The sequence below is a fragment of the Falco rusticolus genome, chromosome 3, assembly GCF_015220075.1.
Source record: "Falco rusticolus isolate bFalRus1 chromosome 3, bFalRus1.pri, whole genome shotgun sequence".
In the NCBI taxonomy this organism is placed as follows: domain Eukaryota; kingdom Metazoa; phylum Chordata; class Aves; order Falconiformes; family Falconidae; genus Falco; species Falco rusticolus.
Window position 1 is genome coordinate 115,741,556 of NC_051189.1, and position 23,538 is coordinate 115,765,093.

The window sequence follows — 23,538 nt, forward strand, 5'->3', positions numbered from 1 at the left end:
AATTGCACAAGTGTAACACCCCAGGCACCGAGAGACTGGGAACGAAGCAAGCACTTTTACCCTAGACTTTGCTTAGTTTGTGTCTCACCTCTTCCCTCTGCAGGGTTTTAGCATCGGAGCAAAAGGGAGGGGAGAGCGGCTGGCATTGGTCCCAGTGCCAGTGGGGCCCACTCAGCACCCAACAGAGTCAATTCAGACATATCTGATCCCCTCTGTACCCCCCTCCCTGCAATTCACCTAAGCTAAAATACAGACACAGTCGGCAAAGCCTAGAGCAAAGAGGCTGCTCTGAGAGGGAAGGTACATCACCCCCGTAACAGCAACGCTTTGGGCAATACCCACATCTGAGTAGTTAGCTGGAGTATTAATAAAGTGGCAGTTTAGCAGTGCCCAAGACTGTTCTCGGGCCTCAGCCAGATCCTTTGTTCCAGGTTCCATTGGGGCCTGAACATGATGCCAGACTCCACTTCCCTCCCCTCTGCCCCTACCCCAAGTACAGAGGAGAAATAAATGGTAGCACAACAGTCAGCAGAAGATAATATATTGTTATCTAATTAAAAATACAGCAAAATTAAATACAGCAAAAATGCAAGAGTAAGGAGCCATTATTTTACAGCACAACACACACTGAAATGCTGCACAGTAACATTAAAGCATCTGGGACTGTAACAAACTTACAGCACATGAGAGTCTGAGAACATTTTTCCAAGACCTTCAAAATAAGAACAGACCAAATAAACAAGAAACAACGTGTTCAGAATGGTTTGAAAGAAAGAAAGAAAGGAGAAAAAGAAAGAAACAAACAAACCATCAGAAACCAGAAGCATACAGGGATCTTTTTCTAGAGCCCACCAGGGAGGACTCTTCACAGCAGGGTTTTCCCCGGTCAGCGCGCACAGACAACTCCAGCGGTTTGGGATTTGGCAGCCACAGAAAGCCAGCAGCAGAGCTTCTCACAAGCTGCCAACAACAACAGCATCCACTACCAGCACCTTTTCCACTTAGCAAAGCCCTAGGGCAGCAAATATGGCTTGGAACAGGAGAATCTCTCCCCTTTCTGATCCGGTTGGACCTCTGAGCCCTAACAGAGAGGCTGGCTCCCTCGCCACATGACCTGGCTCTATCCAACTCCAGCCTCTGCTTGCACCCCCTCTGCGTAAGTTCGCTTTTGAGGCAGATGTAACCCACAAGCAGAAACGCTCATGACAGTAAGACTTCACATTTAATAGCCAGTGCCTAGTTGTGTCTGGCTCCCTGCTCTCTGCTGCAGCCTTGAGTCCACCTGAAATAACAGACCACGCAGCACTGGGGCTTCCCAACCTCCCCAGAGGAGCTGTGCTCCAGGGCACTTCCACAGCTTCCACCAGCCCCTGGGTCTGCCAGGTCACAGTGCACAGCTTTTCCTTCCAGAGCTCCAGTTCCTCAGACACCAAAGTACAACCGACCTTTTTGAACTCCTGCTACAAATTATGCACACATTAAAACCAAATCACATTCCATTATTCACTTCCCTCCAAGCCCAGTCAAGTAGTTTCAGGTTCAAAGACTAAAATCCATTTTTCAAAGAGGGGGCAAAGCAAAACATACAGGGAAAAGACAGGATTTAAGCACCAGCTTCTAAGTTGGAAATAAATCCTTCCCAGTTCCACACAGAAAACATGATAAAAGTATTCCTTCTTTCCACTAAAAGAGGCAAACCAATGCCTTCATTGATATTTAAAAACTGTTTTCAAATCCAGAGTCAGTCTCCCATGTCTCAAAAAAAAAAAAAAAAAGTTAAAATCTGACTTGGTGCACAGTAAAATCTGTCCCTAAAACCCTCGTAGCTTTATTCCCAGTAGCCAGCAGAAGACAACAGCAGCAGAGAAAAAGTCCCCAATGGCTCTTGGCATCCCTGCACAACAACATAAGCATCTGTACAAGATCTACAGTAACAGCAGAAGAGAAGGTCAAGAGCTAAGATTTTATTAACATACATGAGTAGGGAGTAAAGCCTCAGGACCAGATGCACTTGCCAAAGGATCGACGAGCAGATGGGCCACCAGTCCTGCCCATCCCAGAGGGTCCAGGCAGGACTTTGGGCCCAACAGGTACCAGATCACAAGGAAAGACTCCCATGACACCCAGTGTCCACTCAGATGGATTCCTGCCAGCTAAGGTCACAGAGAGGCTGGCCCTTGTACTGGATTGGGAGGGGGGAGACTACTGGGAGAGACATAAATAATACCAGTGGGATAGAGGGGCAAAATATTAATTAAAACCATTTTATAATTTATTAAGAGGTTAAATAGTAAATAGTCTCTGGATCTTCCACTCTCAGCAGGTGCCAAGACTTCACATTTTCTTGTGTCGGGAGATTCTGTACATCCTTCTTTTGACGGATGACAAAGCCAGAAACAGGATGTTAAGGGCAGGGGTAAAAAGAGGGGGGGCTTGACACTGAGAAAGGGACCAGAACAAAAGATAAAATACTGTGCTGTCATCTTGTGCAGATCGAAGCTTCTCCCAGCAGCTGCAGCCTCCAAAGAGTTCAAAGAAAAGGGCTTTTTGGGTACCTTCTCCCCCTTCAGTGCCACTCCCCCCATGGGAAGAAAAGTCCCAGATCTGCACTGCAAACTTATCTCCGAGAGAATCTGTTTTTGAAAGCTTTGATAGTCTTTGCCATCATGGGTGCAATTTCTGCAACAGAGAAAGAAAAAAGAAAAAAAAAACCCAAACAAATCAAACAAAGAAACCCTACACGTTACAAACAACAGCAGACACAGACTACCAGAGTAGAGAGCAATTCAAAGCTGCAGCCCTGGCAAAGCAGGGGTAAATGTGTGTTCATGGCCTATCTTATTTTCAGGTCACAGTCCAAGGAGAGCCCACTCAGCTTTCTGCACTGCAAGAACACAGATCTCTGGTTAAACCTCTCCCTGCTTTCTTCCCAAGGGAGCTGTGCTATAATTTCATTGTTCCAAACAGCTGGACAGAGACAGGAGGATACCAGGAAGGAAAAGGCAGGGTTTCTGCCTCACTGATGCCATTAGGACAGGCTGACACAGTCAGCACTGAGCAGGCAGGTGGATCAGATGTTTCCCTACGCTTTATCTTGTGCAAGAAGTTTGAGCAGACTTTACCACCCTCTCCTTAGCGAGAGAGGCCACCAATACCACCCCTCCTGCATAGCCTGGATTTCTCTTACAGCAGAAGCAGCAGATTCATGCATTTATAGAGGAGGAGCTCTAGAAGATCACATAGATGTTCTGCAGTTTGTACTTACTCTTCACTGGTGGTTTCCTGGGGTCATAGGAGGAGAAGGTGCTAGCTGAAGATGGAACAGAATGAGCACTGCTGGTGCTGGGCCCATCATAGGACTGCTCCTCACTCACACGAGCGTGGCTTTTGCTAGATGTGTACAGGACTGGTTTTATTCTGAAACAGAGATTGGGACAGACATTTCAGTAAAGGAGTCACTGTGGTTTGATGCAATTTTTCAGACTCAAGCCACATCTGTTCACAGCAGCATGGCAGATACCACATGGAACCAGCAGTGACCAGAATCTCCATATTCCCCAGCAAGAAAGAAGCTATTACAGTCACAAGTTTCACTGTAAAAGGACCTCCCGGACACACAGTATCCTTTCCTGCCAGGATGCAGAGCTGCAGGGGGAAGCTGGTAGGAGCCCACAGGAAAAGAGACCCTGAACAGCAAGCGCTACTGAGGAACACTCACTTGGTCTTCTCTGGCAGAAGAGGTCCTCCAGTTCCAAACTTCTCTTGTCTCCTTCGTACATCCCGAGGGGGCTTTGCTGCAGAGTTCACAAACGCCATTTTGGCCACTCTACCTGTAAGAGGCCAGAAGGAATCATTGCTTAGATCCAACTTAATGTAAAGGAGGCTCCTCAGTGCATGTCTTGATTGCAGCAAGCTCCAGTCACCTCTCCCCAATCCATCCATTCCGAAGCTCTGGTGACAGCCTCCTCCCTGACATCTGAACAACCTGCAGTCACAACACGGGCTGTGAGAAATCAGACTGATCAGGTCAGTAGTTCTCAGGTTCACCAGAAGAGCAGGAATGCATCCTCTCACTCTGGTTTTCTTCAACCCCAGCATGAAGCTGCCACTCTAGATCAGAAAGGAGGTGCCTCTGCAGCCCTGCGTGCTCTTGGTGTGAAATATTGCTCTGCCCAGTCTGCATCAACAACACACAGATGAAATAGAGAGCCTGCTAAGCCATTAAGCAAAGGCCACCACATAAAGAACAGTGCTATGCAACTCCTGTATCAGACTAGTTTTAAACCAGTCATTCTAAAAGACCTTCCTCACACAAAGACATCCCCTAGGCAGTATTCCGAGACCTATCTCTGATCACTCAGTCCTACTTCACCTTTGGGTTTGTTGGCATGAGCTGAGCCGATGTTCCGCGCTAACATGAGCAGCCGCTGCTCTCGCGCATCGTGAAGTCGAAGGTACATCTCCCGCCAGGACTCAAACTCTTCTGGCTTCTCATTCTTGAAGTCTCGGAGACAGTGATTGTGCCACAGTTGATCCGTATCCTCAATGAGGACCTGAAGCAAACCTACATGTAAGCTGGGATCCCTCCAGACACCTTCACTGCCCTTTCCCTCAGCACCAGCTAGTGGCAGTGTCACCAGAATATCACAAGAGGGCAAGACAGCTCAAAGGCCAACTTGCAGCAGGAGGTGGGTAGGTGGCAAATCCAGGAACTCAGGACTAGCAAAAGCCACCTCTTGTTATAAAAAGCATTATTCTTTACTGTCTTCCTAGGGCGGATGGGGACGGAACATCATTCCCACGTCACCACCCCTGCCCCATGCCAAGGCACTCACATGATTACATTCCTCAATGCGGTACAGTTGCTCCGGGGTGCATCTCTCCAATACTGGCTCCAGCACTGAGAAGGGGACACCACCCACTTCATAGATTGCTAGAGAGAAGCAAGATGCACAGAGCATTTATCCTACTCCTTCCTCGCCAAGGAAAGGGCTTGACACCTTGAAATGCAGTGGAAAAAACTGCAGTGCTGCGTGACACTACACAATATGAAGGGAAGGAAGAAGAAATCATAGTTGCAATAGCTCTAGTAAGCCATCAGGCACCAGTATTTCCAAGTTAAGAGGTGCCTGCACAAGGCTCTCTTTGCCACTATTTCCAGTGCTTTAGCACTGCCTCAAAACATGTTGGGTGCTGATTTCTGCAACACCTGAGCTTTCAGTGAGACCTATTCCATGTGGGTTAGCTTGCCCTGTGACAAGGGGCAACTGTTCACAAGCTCCAAGACAGATGCTGCTAGGATATATACCAAAAAAGTCACCAAGATTTCAGTACACCTGCACGGCAACAAGACCAGGACAGGTGAGGAAAGGTACTTACAGTCAATGTTGTTACTGAGGACTCTGATACATTGCTGATACAGAGACATCATCTTTGGGAGGTAGGCAGTTTTAGAGCCTGAATACACCTGCATCTTTGAATTCAAACGGCGGCCTGTAAAACCTGCTTCACTCTCTTCAATTGGCGAGGACAGTGCTGTAAAGTGAACGACTTGGAGTAAGAAAGGAACAGAAAAAAAAGAGCCCACCCTGATGAATGGCACAAAAGACACAAATTGGAGTCACCCAGAAACAATCTAAAGGGCTAAGTCTTCGCTAAGAGACCCACAACCTAGTTCAAGAAGGGCAAGTCCAAAGCCCAAGCCTCAGGAAGGGTCAGCAAAGGATCTTCCTCATTTCTTTCTATCTAGAGCACACGGGAAAGCTACCTTTTTCTAAAACCTAGGCTCCAGGCATCAGAGGCAGGACACCAGACCCCAACAGAAAGATCTGAACCCAGCCAGCATCCGCTCCCTCCCACAAACAAAGGCTGCAACCCATTTTTTCCTCTTTTCCTGCCCAACATACCTTTCCTTTTTGTCTGGGTGCAGGTAATGGACTCCACTGAAGGAAGAGGGCGGTAATTGGCCTGGATCGGGGGCAGTGGGATGTCTGGTAACGTCGGTACCACATCTAAAATTATCTGGAAGAAGAGGATGTACACACAAGTAAGCCAAAGCACAAGAGAATGTTACTTAGTACCAGCACACAAAGAGCACCGAACTGTATTTTGTTTGATATTTTGAGTAAGTCACTTAATGCGATCAGCTTGCACCAAGAAATAGCCTCAGGGGGAGGCTGCACTTCTGCCACATTACTGTGGCTCCGCCTAGGCTGTCAATACAAAGCAGCCAAGATTTGGGATCTGAATCATCAGTGCCCTCCAGTAAGGGCCATCCACATCTTTAACTGACCAGGTTCAGTGCTGAAGGCCTCTGGCAAGGACCAAAGTCAGATTAACAGTGAAAAAAAAACAGAAGAGAAAGCTGGCAGAAACATTTCCTTGATCTCAAAACACTCATTTACCTGTTCTCTTCTCCTCTTCCCCACCTCCTGCAAAAATCTCTGCAGTGGTGGTGGAGAGGAAAGCCTCACAAACTGAAGGAAATCTAAAACTTTAATATGAGGCGTTTATTAGAATGAATGGCAAAGCAGGATTTTAAAATGCTGCTAAGATTATAAAAGACACTTTTTTGAAGAGCAAAGTGTTTCAAAGTTGAGTAAAAAGATCAAGCAGTAACGGTTTTATGCATTAGTCCCTACTTATATACAAAACTGTGGCACCCATGTGGCTATTACTATGTACAGAAATATTGCTCATTTTTCAAGTTTTCATGAAGGAAGATCTGTCTTCTAGAAGCTGCATTGTAACACCAGTTCTCCCATTTCTCCCCCATTTCTGGAGACCAAAAGTTATAGACAACAGAACTGTAGTACCAACACAGGCAAAAAAGGTCCATTTGAGAGAAGCATAAATACTTGAGAGGAGAAGCATGGGAACCTTGCTAGCAGGTGGAGATGCACCACGTATTAGATTGGATTCTAAGTTGACTCACAACTAAAAGATATTCTGCATCTTAACAAGTGTATTACGTCCAATTTGCTTTCATACAAGTATTTAGCTGAAGGTGTTGTCTTTTACTCTCCCCATTTTTGAATCAACAGGGGTTTGCCTATCGCATTTCTGTTTTCCCCCTCCCTCTTCATCCACTTTTCCAGCAGAGTTCCACTCTAACAGCACAAAGCAATGCCTCCAGCGTATGGAATACACGGTGTCTCCCAGCAGGAACCAGGAGTCACAGACCTGGATACCAATGAGACACCACAAGCACACCCTGATGCAGAACACAGCCCAGCACCTCCAAGGGGAAAACTAACAAGCCCCAGATGGCAGAGGACCGACAGCAGCTGATCCCACCTTCTTTGTTCACTTTCAGATCCTTCAAAACCTTACCCTCTTTGGTTTAGGAGACTCTGGTAGTTTCTTCTCTGCCTTTTTCTCACTTGTTCGCTTGTGACTTGGACTTTTCCGACTCGTGCTTGAGCTGTTGCTACTGGGTTTGGATCCATTCTGTTTGCTGTGCCCTCGGTCTTTCTCCCCAGCTGATACAGAGGGTTTGACTGCTTTCTTTTTCTTTTTCTGGGGCTGGTCATAGCTGAGATATGACTCAAAGGACATTGTAGGTTGTTCAAATTCATCCTCCACTTCCCCCTCCCCAAAATTTGAGGAAAAGCCCATCGATTTTTTGTCCACATCTGAGACTTTGCGCTTCCCCTCCGAAGACTTTAAGCTCCCAGAAATCCCCTTTTCTTTGATCCTATTTGACGAGTCACTCTCAGCTTTCCGTTTCTCCCGGTCTGTGTTAGGGGTCTCCAGGGTCACCTTGGGCTTTTCCGATTTGCCTTTTTCAGAGTCCCGATGTTTTTGCTTCTTAACATGGTTGTCCAAAGACGGCTCTTCCAAGTGCGGCATTGTGTGCAACTTCTCCTTTTTGGAGGTGCCACCTTCTCGGTTCTTCTCCTTCTTGGTACCATCGGACATCTTCTGCTTCTCCTTGCTGCCCCCTGCCATGGGGGCTTCTCGGAGCTGCTCTTTACAAGAGGTCTTGTGCAATCTTTCTGGGCTGAAGGCAGAGGTCCTGTCCTCCACTCTGCCATCAAGTCGCTGCTTCTTGTGAGAAGACTTGTGCTCTTTGCTTCGACTCGTGTTCCCTTTGTCATAAAACTCACCAGGGTTCCTCTCCTGGCCTGCTCCCAGCTTCTCCTGAAAGCTGTGGCCTTTACTGGCTTTCCGATGAAATACTGTTGGTTCCTCCTGCTCCTCAGAGGCATAAGGGTCTGTGTACATATCCTGAGGGCTCTCACTTGGCTCAGGTGACACAGCTTGTCCACAGTCTGAGTACTCCTGATCTGAAGAGAGCACTGGGGAAGATCTGCCCCAACCCTTCCCCTCGTGGCTGCTATAGCCATAAGTCTCATGGGCTCTCTCAGGCCTAGGATACCTTTTAGACTTCTTTTCCCTATGATCTGGGCTATAGGGCTGGCTGCAAGATGGCTGGAAGGGTTCTGAATACTCCTGGTCAGGTTCCTCATCCTCTCTGAGGGATGGTTCTTGATGTCTTTTGCTTGCACTGCTCCTCTCGTAGTCGCGGTCTTCAGAATCCAGGTTGTTTCTGAAGTGATAAGAAAACAAAATAGTTAAGATTTAAACTTCACAATATGAATGAAAAGAGCGACTCCCCATGGACAGAAACCTCTCCTACAGAAGACTAAGGTTGTATTTTGTAGTTTTGTAGCAAAAATATCACTAATTCCTTCAGACACAGCAACATTCAGGGATTTAGAAACTGCAGTTCTAGCGCAGGAATTAATTAAGCATTTTTATTAGGACTAGAGACTTCACAGTTCATTGGGAAGTGGAGACAGATGCTGACAGAGACTTCTCCATGCCTATACACTCCTGGCTGCACGGTGCCTATGGGTAACGTGTCCCCCAGTTCGCCAATTAAGCAGGCAGGGGTACCACAGCCATTGAAATGATCACGAATAACTGGGTCTTTATCACCCACATGTAAAGGATCTCACTGCTGCATTCAACACAGCTTTGTTACTGCAACGTGCCTGCTAGCGTTAACTTTCAGTCTCCATAGGATTTTTGCAGATACAGGCCTTCTTTCAAAGCGAGCCATTTCCTTTACTCAGGCCTAGAACTTCCTTTTAGCATCATAAAATGGGAAGCGAGCAGATTGCATCTCTTGCTTTATTAAGGGCCCTTTCCTGGCATCTACTGTTAATCTCTTCATCAAACTGCAAATTCTTGAAAATTGGCCCCTACTTGCACGCAGAACTGCAGCCGTCAGCAACCCAGTGCTCTGTGGCTAGCAAAGGCAGGAAGTTTATGCCAAAACAAGGCAAAACCCCCACGCAGAGTTAGCACCTTCGTCTTGCACATTTTTCAAGGCCCTTTGTTTCCTTGGTCAGGGAAGTTTATAATCTCCACTGCAAAAATGTAACAAAGCTTATTCACCAAGTTAACCAAGCAGGTTCACTTACCTGTCTGCCTCTTGGGACACAGGCACTAGCTTCTTCCACCTGGCTACGAGGTTCTTTGCAAAGTCTCCTACAAGCTCGTGTTTCCGTAAACTGTTCACAGTCTTCCCAACACCCGTCTCCTTCATGAGAGAGCCAAGACATGAATTCATCTTAGCAAAACAGTCAGCATTCTCACCTCTGCTAAACTTCCTACAAAGTGAATAAAGTTAACCCACTACCTATTGCGGCCAAGTAGAAATAAACTTCCTTGATCTAACAGCAAAGATATCACATAGATTATGTTTTCACCAGACATTTTATCATTTGCTACAGTTCTGTAAATCAAAGAAGACTTAACTCTACCTTAGTCAAACACTGATTATTCGTATTCATAAATCAAATCAGTAGTTACGATGACCGTTGGCAAGTTTAAAGACAGAAGTCACTAATAATTAGAAGAATTAGCACTTCCGAATTTCATGTTGATTTGGTTATCATTAGGAACTACTCCAACTTTCATATCCCCGTCAAGCGTTAAGCTTTCAGAAGAACTGAAGAAGACAAACTGTCCTCCACCGCTTCACGCTTGCTCTGACACGCTCCTTCCCCATGCCTGGAATCTTTAGAACTTCACAACAATCACGCCTGTGACACCAGGTGGCCGAGGAACGCAGCATTTGTGGTGGCAAACAGTTATCCCGGGACTTGACAGACATGACCGAAGTGTGAGAGATTTCACAGCTCTTACCACGAGAATGTCAACTGTGATGGGCAACTCAGACAGTCTCTTCAGACTTTTCAGCAGCTGCAGAGACAAGAAGAAAAGCGTTCAGACTTGTCATGCTGAACCACATACTGTGATTGGAAAGGAAGAAAATTCAGCACTGCACGAGAGCTTGTTAGAAAGATCCAAGTGGCAGACAGCTGCTACCTTGCTCCAAATCAAGCTCCTGAGAAGCTGAATGCAAGGGCCAACCATAAAGAAATTATTGTCTCTCTGATTACAAGGACCCACCTGAGAATCTTAAAACACATTCAAATTATTAATGCTTTCTTCACACAGGACTGCAACGGAATTTTAGGTTAAAGCACCAGGAACAGACACACTCAACTCTGTGCACAGTAAGTGGAATAAAGGACTTGGAAGCTTGTGACTCTCCCTTGTTGAGAAGGGGGGGCGGGAGGAAGTTGTTTCCTTTGAAGATTTGCAAACTAGACACTGACAGAAGATTTCTAGATGCTCTTAAAGATCTAAGAGGAACCCGGATCTCCTCTGCAGACCCTCCACTGGGCCAGCGCCGCTGACAAGCTCTCTCCTCTCATCTACAGTTGGTGCTAAAAAGGCAAGTGACCCCTTCCACAGCCACTGCCTCTCACCCCACTCTTTTCCCTTCACCATACACCAGTGAAAAAAGATGGTTTCCTCCACACGGGGGGCCCCCCAGCACGTGCAGCTGTTCTGTGGGCTAGGGAGGGAAGAGGAGCCCTCTCCCACGTGCACCCCAGCGAGGGGCGGCAGGTGAAGGGGACGTACCTCTGCCACCAAACCTCTGGTTTGGGCCATCACTTCCCCAAGATGTCTAGGGACTTTTCAGTTACAGTACATGGCAACACACATCTGACAGCACCGCTGCCCCTCACATTATTTCCTGCAGCTCAGCTATAGCCACAGAGCAGCCTCATCAGCATTCCCATTATTATAGCCCCTATACAGCCCAGGCTTTGTTCAGCGCTGCTGTGCTATATGCCATACAAAGGGCTGTCCCTGATCCAGAAGATCTCTTTAAAGCACCGTGCTCACGTTCAAATTCGCACTGCGGGCCTATCACCCCCACTTCCACTGTGCAAGGATCAGAGAGGTTTAGAGGTTTCCTTCCTTTTGAAAGAAATCAGTTCTTTTAACCTATTTGAAGAGTGCTATTACTTTCAGAAAGAAAATACTCCTCGACAGAGATAAGGGTTCACCTGGCTGAAGCGGAACCAGATGACAGTTTCTGTTCACCAGAAACCACTCTGTTCTATTTAGGACTTAATTACCATGACCAAAGGTTTAGGTTTTCTTATTTCAGAAGGGTGAAACACCGATAACAACTGTTTCAGCACTACCGAGCTGGGATGCTGAGGGGGATGCAACAGTTCTAGCCGCACTGTAACCACAGCTAACAGGGTCTTCCAGCCCTCTGTCCCTGCAATTCCAGACTCGTGGTAGCACAGTCTCCCCTGGGACTCACAAGATCTGCGGCAGGTACCGTGCTCCACCACCTACCTCAACTGATGGGAAAAAGAAAAACCAAAAAAACAAAGCAGCCAGTTGAGCTAAAAATCCCAATGTTCTTTGAGTTTTCCAGAATCACTCTTACTTTGCCAGCACTGCTGCTCAACAAGCCCACTGGCAATCGAAGCCATCAGACCAGAAGCAGCAGAGGCAGAGCCACAGCCCACCTCTGCTGCCTCCCCTCAAACTGCCACCGCAAGGGCTGCCACAGCTCGCGCAGCGAGATCCCTCCAAGAAAGCCAAAATCCTTCTGGCATCAGAAACACAGGGTAGAGTGTGTGCAAAGACCCTCTTTGGAAGGGGGCAGGAAGGGAAGGGAAGAAGGATAGACTGTGTACTCAATTAAAAAAAGAAAGAAAAAAAAAAGAAAGATGGGGCAATATTAAAAGCATCTCTGTAAGCCGATTACCTTCCTAGAGAGGTTGTTTCAGAGCTTACAAAATCCTACTATGAGAGTAAGAACCAAGGGAAAACTTGTTACAGTATCCTTAAAGCCTCCCAATTATTTTCTAGCTACATCCCACCACAGCATCTTCCACTGCTCTTCAGTTATTTGTCACTTTCAGGGCTGAATTCCAAAAAGATAAGCACTATTCTCAACGGGGCTTATTTCTGGATTTTGTATAGCCAGGGGAAGTGTGGTTTGAGCCCAGGAGACCCACATGTTTGATCCAGAACACATCTCATGGGCAACTGGATTATTCCACACCCACTGCAGTCAATGGCTGGAAATCTCCACACACCTTAGAAAAAAGCAAGAGCTGGCTTTCTGAGAGGCCACCACCGTACACATACCTTCGTCCAAGTGTCACATTACCAAGCTTTTACACCTGCACATCCATTAAAAAATAACAGAGTTTGAGTTCAGCACAACTCCCAGCCAAGTAATAAAAATCTCAAAATGACACTGTCAGGAAACAAGGCATTTTTGTTACCTGTGTCAGCAGTAATGCACTTATCTGACAAGCTAAGATATCAAAACCTGTTTTTAATGACGCTGCCCAAGTGGCATGCAGCCTGGCAATATCCGAGTAGGTATACATTTGGGAGCTGTGTGAACATGGAAAAAACCTCACTTTGCCTGCAGCCACTGCAGACCACAGATCCACGTGCATGAGATGCACCAAGTGAGACAACTCTGTTGCAGGGAGGCTTAACAACTTGTACTAATCTGTACTTCCTACGGAAACAAGCTGACGGACTACATCCCACTGCCTTCAGCTAAAATCAGCCAAGCAGACTCAAATCTGGCAGCTCGACTCAGAGTTAACTGAGATCCTACGAGTCCTACAAGAAAAAGGCGACCAGGTACAAGACAGAAAACACAAGGCTTATATCTTGCTAGGCACCAGATGAAATACATACCACAAATCTCTTCTAAAACCCCCCAGCGTAGGATACAGTTTCAGTTAATCAGCTGCAAGACACAAACCATAGAAACTTCACTCAGTTCCAGCTCCAAGAAAGTTTTAACATGGATTCATTGTTTTATTTTTATAAAAGAAATCAGCCAGATCGTTACAACGCTAAGGACAAACGCTGATATCAGATTACTACACCACAGCTTGGCCTCTTCCTCTCCATGAGGACGCTCTCCTGTTCATGTTTCCTTTACTCTCTTTCTTCCCTCAATCTTGCAGCAGAGCTTGTACCTTCTCTGCTGGACAAAAAAAGACCCTTTCCAAATCATTACAGCAGTTTCCAAAGTTTCACTCACACAGTTCTGTGCCAGCATACCAATTTTCACCCAAACCCAATATTAATACTTAACTTTCAGCAAGACAATATAGTTGTACACTATTTTGGGCAAATACTATTCTTTCACATAACTCATAAAATATTTCAAGAGGACAAGGCAAGAAAACCAAAGGCTGGAAATGGTGTAACATGTGGGTAGAAGCCACGGGTACCCTGGATTCTTCCTGATGATAGAGTAAAGCTGCAGCTGCTACAGAACTGTAGTAGAAACTGTTAACTTCTGACACAGGAAGGTGCTCAGAAGATACACAATGTATCAAGACAACGCAATGTTAACTAAATTGAAGCCTAGAAACACTAATACTTCCAAGGCAGTATCAGAAATAAGAAGAGTACAGGTCACAGGACCTTTCTGCCTGGGAAGGAAAAAGGTTTTAAAGTCAGCATCCTGCTAGTAACAGCTTGCAACTGCTTATTGCCTCTCCCTCGCCTTTCAAAACTGCACAGGATCAACAGAAAGAAACAACAGCACAAGGTTACTGGAGAAAGAGTCAGCCTGTGCAAATAGTGCCTGAAGACTTACGATGCCCAAGAAACACAGACAAGCAGTCGTTGCCCCAGCTGACACAAGGGTCAGGAAACAGGAGCACCAGCTCTCTGTACACACGCTGAGCCAATATCTGAACGCTTGCACATGCTCTCAGCACCACAGCGCCCAAGGACCCCCTGGAACTGACTCCTCAACGGTCTCTCAGCTCCACTTGGGGCCCCACCAGTTAAACTCTGTGCTGGTCTTGGCTGAGAGGGTGAGGAAAGGAACCAGACCCTCCCACCGCTCTGCCCCCAGCTAGGCTGCGGCTGGGCACAGCAGCCTCCATTTCAAAGGGACAGCACCTGACACTTCAGCATCCATCCTTCTTCAGGGGACGTCTTGGAAAATGAGCTGTTCTGCAGGCACGTGCCCAAGTTAAGCAAAGTTTGCCAGGTGCAGAGTGACCGCACAGCCCTGACAGCTGCCTCTTTCACCCGAATTAACTGAAACACGAACTGAACACCTGTAAATAGTCACCAGAGATGCTCCTCCTTTAAAATATGACATAAAGCATGGTATAAAGGCATGCACTGGGCCCAACTGAGCTCAACCATCATTCCACATTTCAGTCAAATAAAACATCTCAGAACACTGATATACCCAGCAGGAGAGTTGCTGTCAGCGGCAGACGCAGCCCAACGTCACCGAAAAGATTCGAGCAGAAGCCCAGACCAGGGTGGCACGCACGGGGCAGCCGCTCCACGACAGCTGCAGCGGGCAGCAGCTCTTGGCAGCAGACACGTTTGCTCGTGGAGATGGGTGAGAGGCATCAAGCAACATCCCCACGCTCAGAGGAGGAACCCACACTGGGGCAGCGTTAACGCTCAGCACCTTCTTACCCCGAGCCCAGCTCCACGGTGGTCCCGGTGGTGGCCCTGGCCCTCCCCAGCCCCACGGCAGGGCTGCACCTCCCTGTCACCTCCCGCCCCGCGCACGCCGGGCACAGCGGCTCCTCCACCATTTACACGTCACCAGGGCAAGACTCTTCCGGCAAGTTCTCCGGTGCCCGCCGGCCTGCCCCTCAAACCGCACCCCAGGGCCTGCCACGGGGGGACCCCACGCACGGGCCCCCGCAGGCCGCAGCGGGCCTCCCGCGGGGCCTGCCAGCCCAGCCCGTCAGCGGGCCGGGGGCTCCACCGGGGGCGACCGCCGGGCTCGCTCCTCTGGGAGGCAGCGGGCCGCCCGCCTCGCCCCACGGACCGCGGCCGGGCACGAAACTTCGTGGTGGTGGAGGAGGGAGCCCGGCGGACGGCAGGCCCGGCCGCGTTCCCCGTGCCCCCCCGCGCGGCGGCCCGGGCCCTCCCGACCCCCGGTCCCACCACACCGCCCCCGCCGAGGAGGGGGAAGCCCCGCCCGCGCCGCCGTCCCCGTCACCTTCTTGGGCTCCGAGCTGCCCGCCAGCCGCGACTGCAGCTTGCCCACAACTTCCAGCACCGACTCCGCCATTTTTACTGCTGGAGAGGCCGCGGCGGCGGAAGCGGCTTCACCACCCGCTGGCCACACGGCGTTTCTCCACCGTGGCCGCCATCTTGGCTGCGGGCAGGAAACGGAAGTGGCGCGAACGCTGCCCCGGCCGGCGGCCACCATGGCGGGTACGGGCAGAGCCCGGCTGGTGCCATTTTGGGGCCTGGCAGCAGCGGCGGGCAGCGCCATCTTGAGTGCTGGCAGGGCCCCGCTGCGGGGCGCGCGGCCGTTATGGCCGCCCCTGGCTGAGGCGGCGGTGCCACCTGGGGCCTCACGGTGGTCAGGACAGTCTTTCCTGAGGAACGTCGCTTCATACCTATTCCCGTTGCCTCACAATGGTTTAACGGCTCCACCACGGCTGTTGGGAGTGACTGGAAAGTAGGTTTCTAGAATCGTTTGTGGCCGAATGCAAATGGAGCGAGGCCATGGTGGGGCTCCTCAGGCTGGGGGCTAGGAGCTGCCGTCCTCTCCGCGCTCTCAGGGCATTGTCATGGGGCAATGTCACCCCAGCTCATCCCAAAATCCCCTGGTGAACCCCTCTGGAGTGGAGCCCGGTCTTTGGCTGCCTCCTCACTGCCTTGCCCTTGGCAGCGGCCAGGCAATCATGCAGGCCTTTGCTTTACTGCCTTCTCATGGTGCTGGCTGCGCTGATGCCCTTGGCTAGAGCAGCGCTACCTGAATCCCGCCCTTTCCATGTCTCTCAGGGCTCAGCTGAGGGCGTCTGTCCTCACATCACCCCAAAAGCCCGCTGTAAATGTAGAAGTGATAAGAGCAGTCAGCTGGCTGGGAGGGGAGAGGAGGGAGGAGGATGTTGCGTGGGGAAAGTTGAGGGTCTCTGTGTCTCAACGTGCAGGGCCCCGTGCTGGTCAGAGCTTCCCCTTGGACTAACCGGTCTTAACAGCAAGGTAAGGAGCTGACACAGCCTATACATGAGTCATGGAGAACCAGGGCTCACCTAGCAGGATTTGCAAAGAGCTGGCATGGGGCACGGGAACTGCTGAATAATGGAAATAACGGCATGGGGAAAGGCTTTGGTTTTTTCTAAAATGGGGCTGGAGAAATTACACTGGCAGCAAAATAGTGCCCAGAGCTGCAGCATCCAGGTGGTTTTCCAGGCCAGCTCGGTTTTCGCTGTGACTCAAACCCTGCTTAAACGCAGGGCTGGAGCCACAGGCTAGTAAAGGAGAGGAACTCTGATTAGATATTAAAGAAGCCTGCCATAACTTCCGAAGACACAAGATCACCCCGTGTAGGTCCTGTTTTGCTGTTAGGTCAGTAATCTGGTGCAGGCTGAGATTAGCAGCACTGGAAGGATGTGAGGGCAACTACTGTCTTTTAAAAGCAGTTAAACAGCTAGAAAAAAGTCCTGCCTTCCCTTCTTTATGTCTGGGCCCTTTGAAATCTCTTCAAACCATTCCAGCTCCCTAGATTAGTCCAGCAGCCAGGATTAATCCGTAGGAAAAATATCCCTTTCAAGTCACTACAGTGGTATTTCAATCAGAAACAGTAATGATGTCCCATTTTAAATAAGTGCAGGTAGTAAAGGTCGTTTTGCCCTCCTGCAGCCAGACACTGGAATAACATGAACACATGCTTCAAATCGGAGTCTGTCAAAGGTGCCCAAAGGGGACAGGCAGGACCCCACAGATGTCAATATGAGCCCCAAAGTTCTCATGGCTCCTTTTTACTTGTATGAAGCGTAATGCGGTTAGAAGACCTCTGTTTTATCCCAGAACAACTTTCCCCCTTGGCTCCTGAGTCGGGTGGACAGGGGATGGAGAAAGCCAGCTGCATTGCTGGGCTTTCCAGAAGGAGTTAAGAAGGCTTTCAGAGGTCAGCTTGCTCAGATGTGATGCTAGGCTCCATACCAGGTCTACAGAAGCTGCTGAGCACTGGTGTCACCTCTCTAAAATGGGGTCTGGAGTGCCTGAAAGGAGGGTGAGCAGTTTTATGAACAGAAACAGTGGCTTGCTGCAGACATTGTGCTTGTTTCTGTTAAAAAAAAAAAAAAAAGCCAAAATCAGGGCAGTCTGGGGTGCAGAAGGGATCCGGTAGATCCTCAGTGCAGCCCACTCGGTTGCAGACCTCGACCTGGCACCCATCCTGCTGGGACTGGTCTCAGCATTGGGGGCAGCAGGACAGCCACCTCCCTCCAGGACAAATCCTGTTTCTCTTTGGGTTTGTTTGCCAGCAAGGATGTTTTTGCAATACTCTGTCTCAGAGAGATGCAGGTCTGAGGGATGTGGAGAGAAGGCCTGGGAAAACATTTTCATTTCCTGGGAAATTCCAATATTTAACCTGTATTTTCACTTCACATCCAGCTGAAAAGCTGAAACTGGAAATTTTCCTGGGGAATGGATAGTCTGAACAAAATGTGTCCTTGGAAATATCAGAGTGTGGTTGCTTGGAAAAGGTAAATCCCAGTTCCTTTTCCCAATCCTGAGCTGGTTGCCAGAAACCGTTTCATATTCAAACACACGTGGAGCGTGGCATTTGCGTCCCAGTTTCAGAAGGACTAACGCCTGCTCCAGGATATGACACTGTGGTAGATGAGCTCTCAGTGGTGTAAATTGGGGTAGTCCCGTGAAACACCGCAATACCAGGGATGGCTCAAGTGCCTGGGACTTTGCTCCTGGATCCCCTTGGCTTCTGTGTCGTCTCTGCTCACCCCGGCCAGCTGAGCTCGGCCAGGCCAGCATTGCTGCTCTCCCCCTCAGACTCAGCCCTGAATCCTCTTTCCTGGCAGGGACTTTTACAAAACTTTTCCCTTCTCCATATTTTTACTGAAGTCTCATAATGCCCCCCTTCTTCTTTGCCCGGTGCTAAATACAAGCTGATTACTCAGTTCCAAGAAACCTGATCTTTATGGCCAAGCATAATAAACAGTACCCAGACATGTGAGACAGCACAGTTACAGCTATTTCTGGCCGGCAGATTTGTTCCCTCATCTATTGGCTGCTCCGAGCTCCCTCAGAGGAGTTGAGGTCACCACCAAGTTTCAGACTAGAGCTTCAAACTGGAATTTGGGAATATTCAAAAGCTGGATTTTTATTGTTCATTTTTTCCCCCCTCCTTTCAACTGCATTCTAAACCGGTCACCCCAAAGGGCAGCTGGCCCCGCTGGTTACTCAGCGCTGCCGCGCCATGCCCAAGGGGCTGAGAGGGAAATAAACACCCTTTTATGTGTGGTCCTGCAGTGCTGGGGTTAATTTCACCTTACTGCAATGTGGGAACTTTGGTCAGAGCTGCTGGAACTTACTCACCCCATCTAAGGTGCCCTGGAATCTGGTGAAACACCCTGCGATTGCTTCCTCGCTCTGCTTGGAGCCCGCCTCACCCCAGAGAGCAAAGCTGTCTGCAGGACTGAGCATGGCCCCACGCCTCAGGAAACAGTGGGTGCTCCCTGTTTCCCAGTGCAACCACCCAAAATCCCCAGTGCTTTTTTAATACAGCAAAGGTGCTGGTACTGCTTAAGAGTTGAGGATCCCCTCTTGCAGTCATAGCCCCTGACGCCATTCGCACGGCTCAGAGGGGTACAGGGCTTGGGAGGCAGTTTCCATCCTTTCCTTGGCCTGACCCAAAGGGTATATGAGTCAGTGGGAGTTTTCCCTTTGCTTAATCGCATGTCTTAAAGACAGAAGGACACCTGTACCCCTACTTCAAGGCTCCCCACCTCTTCTTTCTCTCCAGGTCCTGTTCCAATTCTGCCAAAATGGCACCCAAAAAGAAAACTCCCAAGAAGCCCAAGGTGGATAAAGAGGATGCATCCATCACCCCAGTGATGGTGGAAGATTCTTTGCTAGATGTTGAACACCTCAATCACTTGAATGGATTGTATGACAGCGGCTCTAACGGCTTCCACTGCACGGCCACGGAAGTTGAAGCGCCAGACCATGGAGCCAGCCTTTTGGAGGGGATGAACCAGATGCGCCAGAAGCAGTTCCTCTGCGATCTCACCATTGCCACGAAAACAAAGTCTTTTGAGGTGCATAAGCTTGTCCTGGCTTCCTGCAGCGAGTACTTCCACCGCCTGCTGCAGAGGGACCCTCAGCTGCGCCAGGTGGAGCTCCACGACATCTCACCACTGGGCCTGACCACCATCATCACCTATGCCTACACGGGGAAGCTGAGCCTCTCACTGTACACCATCGGCAGCACCATCGCTGCGGCCACCCAGCTGCAGGTGCCAACACTGCTGAACATGTGCAGTGACTTCCTCATTCGGGAGATGGCTGTGGAGAACTGCGTGTACATCGCCAACATCTCAGCCACCTACAGCCTCAACCAGGTGAAAGACGCCACACGGAAATTCATCCGGGAAAACTTCCTGGAGTTCTCCAAGACTGACCAGTTCATGAAACTCCCCTTCGATCAGATCAATGAGTTGCTGATGGATGATGGCCTGCAGATACCCAGTGAGGTTGCAGCTTTCCAGATCGCTGTCAAGTGGCTGGAGTTTGACCCGAAACGGGTCCGCTATGCTGCTGACCTCCTGAGCAACATTCGATTTGGCACAATCTCAGCTCCGGACTTGGTCAACCATGTGCAACCTGTGCCACGCATGATGCAAGATCCACAATGCCACAAGCTCCTTGTGGATGCTATGAATTACCACCTGCTCCCTCACCAGCAAAACAGCCTTCAGTCTCGGAGAACCAGGATACGGGGAGGCCAGAGAGTGCTTGTCACAGTTGGGGGTCGTCCAGCTTTGACCGAGAAGGCTCTTAGCAGGGACATCAGCTACAGGGATGCAGAGGGAAACTGGAACAAGCTGACAGAGATGCCAGCAAAAAGTTTTAACCAGTGCGTTGTGGTGATGGATGGATTCATCTACATTGCGGGTGGTGAAGACCAAAACGATGCCAGGAACCAGGCCAAGCATGCCGTCAGCAGCCTGAACAGGTAAGACGGGCTCCACCTGCCACGCAGACCCAGGGAAGGGGTTCAGATCTCTGCCATGTCTGCCTGTGCCCAGCATCTCTCATGGGGTGAGGGACGAGCACAGCAGAAAGGTTCCTCTTTGCTCTCAGTGACCAGAAGGTAGGTCTGGCCTCTCAGATAATGCTGCCAGGGAGGGACAAACACAGCGAGACTCAGCATCAGGTGCTGAACTGTGAGACTCGAGACCTGGAAACCACTTCTAGGCATTTGTTCTGTGTGACCTTAACCTGGGCTTGCCCTGGGGACTCTGGTGCCTGGGCTGCGCTGCCCATGTCCTCTGGCAACTTGCAGCACCGATGCAGGATGAGGGCAAGGCAGGGCTTCTTCGTAGCTGCGAGGCTATTGGAGAAATGGGGGACCTCATTATTTAAAAGTAAGCCATTTTGTTGCTCGGGGGGGCTCCCCTTTTAGTCCCCTGGCTGTTCCTCCAGCCAGTGCCAGCCTCGACCCGGTCTCTGGTTTGCCTGGGTTCATTTTAAGGTACATTTACTATCTGTAGGATCCTGTTGCCCTTCAGGCTTTCTTCTCTCTGCCTCCATTTCTCTTTTCATCATGTAAATGACAAGGTTTGTTTCCTAAATCCCCATAAACCTGTCACTGGCTTGCCAAGGGATTACTATTCAAAGAAAGGAGATGTAACCATGGCAACCTGACATGCAGTATTTTGTTTGCAACCTAAACCTGAACTTGCAGTGGCTCTGCCCACAGCTTGGCTTAGCCACCTGAGGCTCCACGCACACACACAGCATCACGGGCACCGCTCGAGGGAAGCCTTTTGTGGCCCCAAATCACCACTCCTCGGTTAGGAGCCATCACTGGGCTCTTTCTCCTGCACCGAGTGAGGTCTCAGGGACCCACTGGCAGGTCTCTTTTCTGTTTCTGACCAGTAGCTCATCTGCCTTTCCCAGCTTGGCTTTGGTCCCTGTGGCATCGCTCTGGGGACACTCCCATTCCCTCTGCCATCTCGTGGGCAAACAAGGAACCAGCTTCTTACCACCTGCCTGTCTTTGGCCTGGCCGGCTGGGCTGGGAAGACCTGTCCCTAGGACCTCTTCTACCTGCCAAGACCCAACAGAGGGAACAGTGGCAGTGCTGCGGGGCACCTCAGATTGGTAGCACTCGGAATTTCCAAGCCAGGCTGCAGCTTGTGGTAGCAGGAGCAATGTTGGGCTGTTCTAAAGCAACGACCCCAGCAGTCACAAGTAGGATCCAGTCCTGTGCAGTGGCATTGTCTCCATCTGCAGTGCCTGTCCAGATGCTTTAGTGCTGGAGAAGACAGAGAGGCTCTTCCAGAGCATGAGTTGTCTCCTCCAAAGGCAGATATCTGGCAGGCCCTTCTCCCCACGGCTCTGACACTAGTCCTGGACAGACAGATCTGCCCTTCGTCCCCCAGGTACGACCCCCGCTTCAACACCTGGCTGCACCTGGCCAGCATGCAGCACAGGAGGACGCACTTCAGCCTGAACGCCTGCGAAGGGCTCCTCTACGCTGTCGGAGGGCGCAACGCCGAGGGCGCTTTGGCATCTGTCGAGTGCTATGTCCCCACCACCAACAGCTGGCAGAGCAAGGCGAGCCTAGAGACACCCCGCTGCTGCCACGCCACCACTGTCATTGATGGCAAGCTCCTGGTCACCGGTGGCTACATCAGCCATGCCTATTCTCGCACAGTGTGCTGCTACGAGCCCAGCAGTGACACCTGGAGAGAGCAGGCAAGGCTCAGCACCCCCAGGGGCTGGCACTGCGCAGCCACCGTGGCCAACCGAGCATACGTGCTGGGTGGGAGCCAGCTGGGTCCCCAGGGCGAGCGGGTGGACGTGATGTCCGTGGAGTGCTACAGCCCACTCACGGGGCAGTGGAGTTACATGGCACCCCTGCCCACGGGGGTCAGCACAGCTGGGGTGGCTTTGTTGGAGGGGCGCTTATGCCTGGTGGGTGGCTGGAACGAGAGTGGGAAGAGGTATCAGAAATGCGTGCAGTGCTACAATCCTGACCTCAATGAGTGGGTTGAGGACGAGGACCTCCCTGAGGCCACCGTGGGTGTCTCATGCTGCATCATCACCCTCCCACGCCCCCTGAGCTCCAGGTCCCGGGCCAGCTCTGTGGCCTCAGCAGCAGCCAGCACATAAAGAGCCCCGAGTGCCACATGGCTTATGCCAGCAGCTAGGGAAGGAGACAGAGCTCAGGAGTGTAGCGCAGCTGGATGGGCAGGCACGCTGGTGTTTGGAGTCACTGCAAAGTCTCAGACACTCTTATTCCATCATGGCAAGTTTTGGGCTCTAGGAAAGCTTCTTCTGAGCTGCCTGCATCTCCATCCCGCAGCTTAAGCAGGTACTGCTCAAGCAGGGCAGACACGGAAGCAAGCAGGACAGAAAAGCTTTTTTCCTCAGCCTGCAGCACTGTATTGCAGTGTGGACTGGAAAAAAATGGGAAAAAATAAAAGAAGAAAAACAAACTAGAATAATGCAGGAGAAATTGTACTGTAGGAGTAGTATCATGAGACACTTTGAACAGTAGTATTGCTATTAGTTACAAGAAAGTGACAGGTCTGGAACAGACCCTGTTGCTCACGTAGCATTTGTTCAAGGGAAAAACATTTAATATTTACTCATTGAAGCTAGATACCTTCACACTAGGAATAAAGTGAACCTTGACAGCAAGGAAGAGAACTACTGGAGCAACTCACAAAGATCTCTTGCTCTTCCAAGTGCTGCGCTGTAGTTCAGAAGGTATCAGGAAAGTGCCTGAGGATGCTGTAAGACTCTAGGAAATGTGAGAGGCCAATGGTGCCCTGAAAATAAGTGTCAGCTGGAACAGAATCCCTCCACAGCTAAACCAGGAGCAGTTAGATTTATTCCTAGCCAGGTCCTGTTACTTTGTACTATTGAGCTGACAGCTTGGTTTTGAACTTAGTGCTTCCCCATTACTGTAACCACAGTCTGACCTGCGAAAGGAGAAATCATTGGGAAACTCAAGTTTCCAGGGGCAAACACTTGCTTAGTGCCTGGGGTCTCTCCCTGTCACTACAACCGAGTGAGACAGTAACCAGTCTTTATTAAAACCTGGCTCCCCTTTCAGAGGGCACAGGGACTGCAGAGCAGACTCAGTCTCTTGGGCCAAGTACATTGCGAGGGACGGCACCACAGCACCCCAAACCCTGCC

General features: G+C 50.0%; 2 protein-coding genes across 3 annotated transcripts; one reads left to right on the forward strand and one right to left on the reverse strand.

Annotated features, from left to right (window-relative positions):
- Positions 1-525: 525 nt before the first annotated feature.
- Positions 526-15,643, reverse strand: ELOA (elongin A). Of its 2 annotated transcripts, XM_037380108.1 has the most exons (11): positions 15,350-15,643; positions 10,159-10,215; positions 9,432-9,550; positions 7,333-8,551; positions 5,907-6,021; positions 5,380-5,535; positions 4,836-4,933; positions 4,373-4,553; positions 3,719-3,830; positions 3,266-3,417; positions 526-2,679 (listed from the first exon to the last, which is right to left on the reverse strand). In XM_037380108.1, exons 1-11 carry the CDS (start codon positions 15,626-15,628, stop codon positions 2,618-2,620), a joined length of 2,550 nt encoding a protein of 849 aa, XP_037236005.1. In that variant the 5' UTR covers positions 15,629-15,643; the 3' UTR covers positions 526-2,617. The 2 variants fall into 2 exon arrangements, with proteins under 2 accessions (XP_037236005.1, XP_037236006.1); XM_037380109.1 differs by lacking the exons at positions 10,159-10,215; positions 15,350-15,643 and adding an exon at positions 9,774-10,143.
- Positions 15,644-15,711: 68 nt separating this feature from the next.
- Positions 15,712-23,083, forward strand: LOC119144592 (kelch-like protein 31). Its single transcript, XM_037380110.1, has 4 exons — positions 15,712-15,817; positions 16,293-16,344; positions 19,130-20,341; positions 21,773-23,083. Exons 3-4 carry the CDS (start codon positions 19,152-19,154, stop codon positions 22,503-22,505), a joined length of 1,923 nt encoding a protein of 640 aa, XP_037236007.1. The 5' UTR covers positions 15,712-15,817; positions 16,293-16,344; positions 19,130-19,151; the 3' UTR covers positions 22,506-23,083.
- The last annotated feature ends 455 nt before the right edge of the window (positions 23,084-23,538 follow it).

What these genes read in the sequence shown, in the direction of transcription:
- LOC119144592 (XM_037380110.1), top strand. Translation starts at nt 19,152, where the DNA reads ATGGCACCCAAAAAGAAAACTCCCAAGAAGCCCAAGGTGGATAAAGAG. An exon ending in GCCGTCAGCAGCCTGAACAG is followed by an intron (nt 20,342 to 21,772) that starts GTAAGACGGGCT and finishes TTCGTCCCCCAG; the next exon opens with GTACGACCCCCGCTTCAACA.
- ELOA (XM_037380108.1), bottom strand. Translation starts at nt 15,628, where the DNA reads ATGGCGCTGCCCGCCGCTGCTGCCAGGCCCCAAAATGGCACCAGCCGG. An exon ending in GCAGCTCGGAGCCCAAGAAG is followed by an intron (nt 10,216 to 15,349) that starts GTGACGGGGACG and finishes TTGTCTCTGCAG; the next exon opens with CTGCTGAAAAGTCTGAAGAG. An exon ending in TCACAGTTGACATTCTCGTG is followed by an intron (nt 9,551 to 10,158) that starts GTAAGAGCTGTG and finishes TCTCTCATGAAG; the next exon opens with GAGACGGGTGTTGGGAAGAC.